We start from the raw sequence: 9,063 nt of genomic DNA, 5'->3' as shown, positions 1-9,063 counted from the left end.
CGTGCAGGTGCTCTGGCTGCACTACGTGGATGTCCTCAGCCTCTACCCTAGCCCCGGCCTCTCGCGGCTCTAGCAGGGAGCGTGTGTGCTTGTTCATCAGATCCACTTGTACGTGTCCTCACCATCTTTGAGAGAATAGAATACAGAAGTTTAGAATCTTTGAAGTAAACAATTTTGGCACCACAAGGAATCAAAGTAGTGAAATTTTCCTAACAGTTCCATAGCCTCCCGAAGATAAGTACAGACTTCCCCGTACCGATCCGCGAGACTCTAATAAATCGGCTTGTGACTCACGACACCTATGAACCTAGAGCTCTGATACTTACTTGTCACGACCCAATTTCCCCTCAGTGTGACGTCGTGACGACACCTATTCTCTACAACTAGGTAAGCCTAACATTTTTGTGGAATAATGAAATAAAATATAATTTTAACCAACTATTCAAAAATACACAACAATCCCAAAACCCGAAACATCGTGAATCACAAACTATAGAAGGAAAAATCTAGTGTCTCTATACACTAGAGTCTAACAAGGAAAAATACAGAAGATAATGGACATGAGAAAGAGTAGAAAGGGATTCCGAGGTCTGCGGATGCGACAGATATACCTTGAAGTCTCCAAAGCAGTCCTGGCTCACTAATAGTACGGCTGATAAGGTGTACCTGGATCTGCACACGAAAAACATGTGGAGAGAGTAGCATGAGTGCACCACAATCGGTACCCAGTAAGTGCCAAGCCTAACCTCGGTCGAGTAGTGATGAGGACAGGTCAGGGCCCTACTGGTAAATATATAATAAAACAATATAGAGTGTAATACCGCAATAAAATAAAGGCTAAAATTTAACAACAATAAAATAATAGAAGGTAACAGCTCAGTACACAAACACAAAAGGGGATCTCCCGAAATACCGTCTCGTAGTCCCAAACGTAAATGTGCAGGGGGAGCTCCCGGAATACCATTCTGTAGTCCCAAAGTAAATGTGCAGGGGGATCAATAGGAATCCGACCCGTAGTCCCAAAGTAAATGTGCAGGGGGATCTCCCAGAATACCGTTCCGTAGTCTCAAAGTAAATATGCAAGACATGGGGATCTCCCGTAATACCATTCCGTAGTCCCAAAGTAAATATGCAGTATAGAGGGATCTCTCGGAATACCGTTTCGTAGTCCCAAAGTAAATATGCAGTACATGGGGGATTTCACGGAATACCGTTCCGTCGTCCCAAGGTAAATATGCAGCGCAAATAATAGAAATGCAACTACATCACGAAATCTTACGATTTAGACTAAGTACCAGTCAAGGAAGAAGCGGGAAATTCACTAAGCATGCTGCACAGAGTTCACATAGGCAAATAAGACACGTAGACATGTTGTATTAGACTAAACAGGATAGCTACGCAATTGAGAATAACTCAATTAAGAATAAAAATAGATTAATACTCATAAAAATGGTATAACTCAAAATAGAAGGAAAACAGGTTGCTGCTCAGTACGAAAATCGAGTTTTTTTTACCATAACTAGCCTGTGTACGTACTCGTCACCTCACGTACACGACGCTCACATATCACAATAGTTCCAAATCTTAAGGGGATTTCCCCCACACAAAGTTAGGCAAGCCACTTACCTCGAACCAAGATAAATCAACCCGTAAGAATGCTTTTTCCACGAATATCTGGCTCGGAATGGCCCAAATCTAGCCAAAAACAATTACATATCATAAATACAACCATAGTAGACTCATCTAATTAATGAAAATAATATTTTAACAAAAATTCCGAAATTGACTCAACAATCGCCCGTGAGGCCCACGTATCGGAATCGGGTAAAAGTCATAAAATACGAAATCCCGTTAACTCACGATTCTAACCATATCAAATTTACTAAAATCCGACACCAAACGGTCCTCCAAATCCACAAATCAAACTTCCAAATCCCTAGCCTCCAATTCCCAATTTTCACCTTAAATACACACTAACTAGGTGAGAAAATACATTGGGAAGTAAAATTATTGATCAAAATAAGCACAAGGGACTTACCTCAAGATACCCCTCAAATATGCTCTCAAGAAATCGCCAAACCAGAGCTCAAAATGTTGAAAATGAGCAAAAATCGCGAACACTTGCATTTAAGTGTTCTGTCCAGACATCTCGCACCTGTGAGTCTTCAACCGCACCTGCGAAAATTCCATTGCAGGTGCAAAAATCACTTATGGGGGACTGAGTCCGCATCTGCAAACAAGGGCCGCTTCTGCGAGCCCGCATCTGCACTTCTCTTCCGCTTCAGCGCGTCCGCTTCTATGGATCTATGGCCGCACCTGCGGTCCTAGCTGGACAGGGTCAAAACCGCTTCTGCGGCTCCATGGCCGCTTCTGCGGCGCTGCACCTGCGGCCCAAAGTGCGCAGGTGCGATTACACCAGGTGCAGCAGCTCCATCAATTGCATAAGTCCCAAACACAATCTGTTAAGCACCCGAAACTCACCCGAGGCCCTGGGACCTCGACCAAACATACCAACCAATCCTAAAACACCATATGAACTTAGTCGAGCCCTCAAACTACATCAAACAATGCTAAAATTTCAAATCATCCTCCGATTCAAACTTAAAGAAATTGAAACTTCCAAATTCGACAACCGATGCCGAAACCAATCAAACCACGTCCGATTGACCCCAAATTTTGTACACGAGTCTTATTCAACATTACGGACCTATTCCAACTTTCGGAATCGGAATCCGACCTGTAGTCCCAAAGTAATTGTGCAGGGGGAGTCTCCCGAAATACCGTTCCGTAGTCCCAAAGTAAATATGCAAGATAAGGGAATATCCCAGAATACCGTTCCGTAGTCCCAAAGTAAATATGCAGTATAGGGAAATCTCTCGGAATAGCGTTCTGTAGTACCAAAGTAAATATGCAGTACAGGGAGGATTTCCCGGAATACCGTTCTGTAGTCCCAAGGTAAATATGCAGCGCAAACAATAGAAATGCAACTACATCACAAAATCTTACGATTTAGACTAAGTACCAGTCAAGGAAGAAGCAGAAAATTCACTAAGCATGCTACACAGAGTTCACATATGCAAATAAGACACGTTGACATGCTGCATTAGACTAAACAGGATAGCTACGCAAATGGAAATAACTCAATTAAGAATAAAAATAGATTAATACTCATAAAAATGGTATAACTCAAAATAGAAGGAAAATAGGTTGCTGCTCAGTAAGAAAATCGGATTTTTTTCCCACAATTAGCATGTGTACGTACTCGTCACCTCACGTACATGGCGCTCACATATCACAATAGTTCCAAATCTTAATGAGATTTCCCCCACACAAAGTTAGGCAAGCCATTTACCTCGAACCAAACTAAATCAACCCGTAAGAATATTTTTTTTACGAATATCCGGCTCCGAATGGCCCAAATCTAGCCAAAAGAAATCACATATCATAAATACAACCATAGTAGACTCATCTTATTAATGAAATCAATATTCACCTGCGGTGGAATTTCCGCAGGTGCGGTATAAGGGCCGCTTCTGCGAGCCCGCATCTACGCTTGTCTTCCGCTTCTGCGCGTCCACTTCTGTGGCTCTATGGCCGCCCCTGTGGTCCCATATGGACAGGGTCAAAACCGCTTCTGCAGCGCTGCACCTGCGGCCCAAAGTGCGCAGGTGCGATTACACCAGGTGCAGCAGCTCTAGCAATTGCATAAGTGCCAAACTCAATCCGTTAAGCACCTAAAACTCACCTGAGGCCCCCGGGACCTTGACCAAACATACCAATCAATCCTAAAATACCATACGAACTTAGTCGAGCCCTCAAACCATATCAAACAACGCTAAAATTACAAATCATCCTCCGATTCAAACTTAAAGAACTTGAAACTTTCAAATTCGACAACCGATACCGAAACCAATCAAACCACGTCCGATTGACCCCAAAAAGCACACGAGTCTTATTCAATATTACGGACCTACTCCAACTTCCGAAATCGGAATCCGACCCCGATATCAAAATTTTCACTACCGGTCCAAATCTCCAAAAGTTCAACTTTCGTCATTTCAAGCCTAAATAAGCTACAGACCTCCAAAATACAATCTGGACACGCTCCTAAGTCCAAAATCACCCAACGGAGCTAACGGAGCTAACGGAACCAACGAAATTCTATTCCGAAGTCATCTTCAAACAGTTCCGACTACGGTCAAAATCCTAAGACTTAAGCTTTCGTTTAGGGACTAAGTATCCCAAATCACTCCAAAAATCAAAACGAAACCTCTCGGCAAGTCACAATAGCAGAAATAATTATGGAAGAAGCAGTTAAATAGAGGATCGGGGTTATAATTCTCAAAACGACCGGCCGAGCCGTTACACTAGGAAGTTTTCAGGTTCAGTATATAGGTATTAGTGCTGGTGATATCTATAATACAAGCCGAGTAATTGAAGGTAATACTTTTATTGACTTGTTGGCACAACTCGCTAGCGCACAAAATAAGAAGCAATGGGAAATTGGACCTATTCTCCCTACTAAACTAGCTAATCATATCTCATATAATAAGAAAAACAACTGTTTGGATTGGCTGAACAAGCAACCTCTAAAATCAGTTCTTTATGTATCTTTTGGAACGTCAACTTCATTTTCTGATGAACAAATCAAGGAGCTCGCGATGGGATTAGAGCGAAGCAAACAAAAGTTCATATGGGTGTTGAGAGATGCCGATAAAGGAGATATCTTTACTGGAGAAGCTAGAAGATTTGAGTTGCCAGAAGGTTTTGAGGAAAGACTAAAAGGGGTAGGCTTATTAGTTAGAGAATGGGCACCACAACCAGAAATCTTGGCTCATTCACCGACAGGTGGATTCATGAGTCATTGTACATGGAATTCTTGCATAGAGAGTATTACTATGGGAGTGCCAATAGTTGCTTGGCCTATACATTCTGAGCAACCAATTAATGCCTTTTTTGTGACGGAAATACTGAATGTTGTGAGGAAGTTAATGGAATCAGAAGAAGGTGATGTGATTAGGAAAAGAGCAGAAGAATTAGGAGCAGCAGTAAGGCAGTCAACAGAGAAATTAGGGGGCGCTTCTCGAATGGAGTTAGATTCTTTCATTGCTCATATCACTAGATAGACTTGTTTCTCACAAGAAATTTGCTATGTTTCTTGCTTTTCCTTATTCAGTCTTTATTTCTCTTTTCAAGTTTCAGTTTACTTTTTCAAGTTTTCCAATCCTGTTTGAATTCTCTATTTATAGCTCAGACTAGATCATATCTAAAATTTCTTAAATGATCTTGGAATGCTTCAGTACTATCTGAATCTCTTCATCCATATTTGGTTATACGACTATATGATTTTGACGTAACAGGAGGTCAGGGTTCGTGCCGTGGAAATATGCTCTTGCAGAAATGCAGGGTAAGACTGCGTAGGATAGACCATTATGGTCCGGTCCTTCCCCAGACGGCCGGACTCCCCGCGTAACGGGAGCTTAGAGCACTGGGTTACACTCTACATGGAAAGGTTATATAACAGTTTTATTGTTCTCTACAACTACATAAGTTAAAGTGAAGAAGAGTTTAGGCACAACTTGATGAACTGGAGATAATCGGTAATGAAGTAATATAGCTGAAGATTTCATTACAAGAAAAGTTAGGTATTTACGTTAAATGGAGCAAATTTACAAAGAGATTTTGGTAATATCTGTAGTTCAAAAGCTTATAGGACAACAATTTAATCACGTTCATTTTAGAAGACAAGTATATATATCATCATCATCATCGTATCATCATATATTATACTAAAAGTGGGAAGCTCCTATCTTCAACGTTAGATTATTATTTTGCCCCTGTTTTAAATTAATTTTAAGTAAAATGTAATAAAATATTAAACATCTAATATAATAAATATGTAATAGTAATATTATTATTACATGAAGGCTAATCAGGTTCATGTAATTAAGGCAATTGAATGTAAGTTTAGTGCAATCCTATCCTAATTAAAAATGATGAGTGAATAAGAAGCTCATAATTCCTATTTTAATGCTCCACATTCACTTCTCCGTTTATGGGTTCAACACTTTAAGATTTTTAATATTGAACCCATTATATTTTTAAAATTATGGGGTCAGATCTACTATTTATTCCAATTTTAGTAAATTTTTACACATAAATGTATACTCCGCATCAAAAGTTTTGGGTTCAGTTGAACCCGGTTCTTTTACCTTGCATCCGCCCCTGCTTCTCCCTAAACATGTGCTACTAATTCCTAATTATATATTTAATTTAGCCTATTTTATCTCCTAGGTTTAACGTAAACGGAAACTTTTTTTTGGGATTTGACAGCTAAAGTCTTTAATTTGGAAGGAACATATTGTGTCAATTAATTATTTTGAATATCACTTAATTCATATTATTATACTAAATTCTAGTACTAATACTAAATACTAAAATATTAACAACAACAACAACAACAACAACTCAGTAAAATCTCATTAATGGGGTCTGGGGAGGGTAGTGTGTACGCAGACCTTACCCCTACCCGAAGGAGTAGAGAGACTGTTTCCGAAAGACCCTCGGCTCAAAAAAATAAAAAGACAAAACGACAAAATGACAAAAGGGAAATAATATTAGTATCACAACAACAATCATAGGATAAATAGGAACACCATGAAATCCAGAAGAAAGATACAAAGCAAAGGGAGACAATATTAGTATCACCACAACAATCATAAGAAAAATATGAACACCATGAAATTTAGAAGAAAAATGCAAAGCAAAAGCAATAGCTAGTGTTTTGGTTTTGGTATCCCCACCCACCCCACCCCCCACCACGTTCTCCTTCAGCTCCCTAAAATTGGTGTTTTGGTTTTTTTTTTTCCAGCCATTGATTGCTGCTTCATTCAGTTTCTTTTCCATAATAAAGTCATTGAAATCTTTTTACTTATTATTACCTTCAGTTATTTCACTTTTTCGTATTTTGTTTCTTCCATCTTCAATCTTCCATTATAACTCCTTCTATATGCCTTTTCATATTTTTCATGCACTCTATATAAGTGCGCAATAAAATGTCTTTGTCACATTATTCTTGTATTTTTTCCCGCAAAATTTTCTTTACATTTTTTTTGATTGCCACATGACAAAATTGGTAATAATTGTACACTCTTGTCATTACTTTTAGACTTTATTAAGATATATTCATATATATATTGCCAGCCGATGTTGCTCGATTTTCTAATTAAACCACAAGAATCAGTAGCTTCCTTCAAATATATTAGATTTTAAAAGATTACTCTTGTCTTGCAACTATATATTGCATTGGGTGCTTCAACTACTAGAGCATATATATTAGATGGAGAAAAAAGTCTCTACATTACAACTATATATTGTGTTTGTATCTATTCTCCTAGCTACTACAGGATAATTTACAATGGCAAACGAAGAAGATCTAGGAAAGTTATGCATACCTATTAGCGAGTTGAAGAAATATGCTATAGAATGGGTAATTAAATTTTTAGTCATTCGACGAGGCTTAATAAAGGAATACAAAAATAAGAACGGTGAAAGTGTACGTTGGCAGCTAATATTCGTTGATGAAGAGGTAACATTATTTTAATAGTTTCTTATATTCACCGCTCAATGCACTGCCTCATTTAGTGAGTCTATTGCTTGTCCATCTTGACACATGGAACAAAAATACAAACTACTCTTTTCAACAACGACGTTCAAGTATGGAAGAATTTTTTTGACCCAAATAAAAGCAACTACATTATAAACGGAAAGATAAGCGGTCGACACAAAACCAAATCTTTTATCTGTGCATAAGGTATCTTTGTCCCATTATCCTTTTTGTATTCTTTCTGCAAGAAATTTCTTTTTTTCAAAAGAGTAACTTCACGCACCAGTATCTGCAAGGTATAGATGTTTCAATTATTTTATGGTGCAAATATTGACTTCTTTTCAATCCTTTTTGGATCATAGTTAGCAATCTATTATTCTTGATTATGCCATTCTTGAAAAGTTCTAAAGTTAAACATGACACTAATGTGAAAAATCCTCTAAAAAATCTGGAGCATGATAAATTAATATGGAGAATTTCTAAGACTGTACAAGACCTTTATATTGTCATGTTATATTCAATTAGCTTATGATACAATTGTAGACTTCGCTTAGGTCCTTTTTGGATCATAGCTAATTAACTTGTGTCAATGTTTGTTGCGAATTATTTAGTATTAATATTGTCAAGGCAAAATTCTGCTGCAACTGTAGACTTCGCTTAAGTGCTTTTGGATCATAGCTAATTAACCACTATAATACTTAATGCAGAATATGTTCGTTGCAGATTAATTGGTATTGTCACGTACGTACAATTCTTATTACGTCTTAAATTCATTATCTACATTAAAACTTAATTTTGATGTTAACGACCAATGTTAGAATAATATATCAACTGTCACGGCCCGAAATTCCCACCTTCACACCGTGATAGTACCTAACATTTCACTTGCTAGGCAAGCCAACGTTAGAATAATATTATCCATTTTAAAATAATTTTTAAATTTATTAATAACAAAGAAACAAATGCGGAAGTAAAGTTTGAAATGTAGTGAATAATCAATAAAAATAACGGTGTCTAAATACCGTCCCAAAATTGGTGTCACAAGTGTACGAGCTTCTAGAATAATATAAATAAAGGTCTGAATAAAATTAAGCTGTCTGAACCAAATACACAACTAAAATAAGATAGACGGGGACTTTCAGAACTGCGGACGCTGTGCAATTATACCTCAAGTCTCCTATGAGTTGCTAAAATTCGAGCAAGTTTATGGTATGCCGCTGGGACCAACTCCGAAATCTGCACAAGAAGTGCAGAGTTTAGTATCAGTACAACCGACCCCATGTACTGGTAAGTGCTGAGCCTAACCTCGACAAAGTAGTGACGAGGCTAAGGCAGGATACTTACATTAACATGTACGCAATATTAGTTAAAACAATAACAATAGAAACAAATCAGGTAACTCATTTTTAATATTTGAGGCCAACTCAGCAGTCATAATCAATTATCATTTCAATCAA

The 9,063-nt window shown here is 38.0% G+C and overlaps 1 protein-coding gene across 1 annotated transcript; it reads left to right on the top strand.

Moving 5' to 3' along the window:
• The first annotated feature begins 4,543 nt into the window (after positions 1–4,543).
• Positions 4,544–5,171, top strand: LOC107831740 (zeatin O-xylosyltransferase-like). The gene has a single exon (XM_016659536.2). The coding sequence runs from the start codon at positions 4,662–4,664 to the stop codon at positions 5,124–5,126; it is 465 nt and encodes a 154-aa protein (XP_016515022.2). The 5' UTR covers positions 4,544–4,661; the 3' UTR covers positions 5,127–5,171.
• Positions 5,172–9,063: the final 3,892 nt, after the last annotated feature.

The sequence above is a fragment of the Nicotiana tabacum genome, chromosome 23 (assembly GCF_000715075.1).
Source record: "Nicotiana tabacum cultivar K326 chromosome 23, ASM71507v2, whole genome shotgun sequence".
In the NCBI taxonomy this organism is placed as follows: domain Eukaryota; kingdom Viridiplantae; phylum Streptophyta; class Magnoliopsida; order Solanales; family Solanaceae; genus Nicotiana; species Nicotiana tabacum.
Note: the sequence above shows the minus strand (reverse complement) of the source record. Positions and strands in the feature narration are given on the sequence as shown.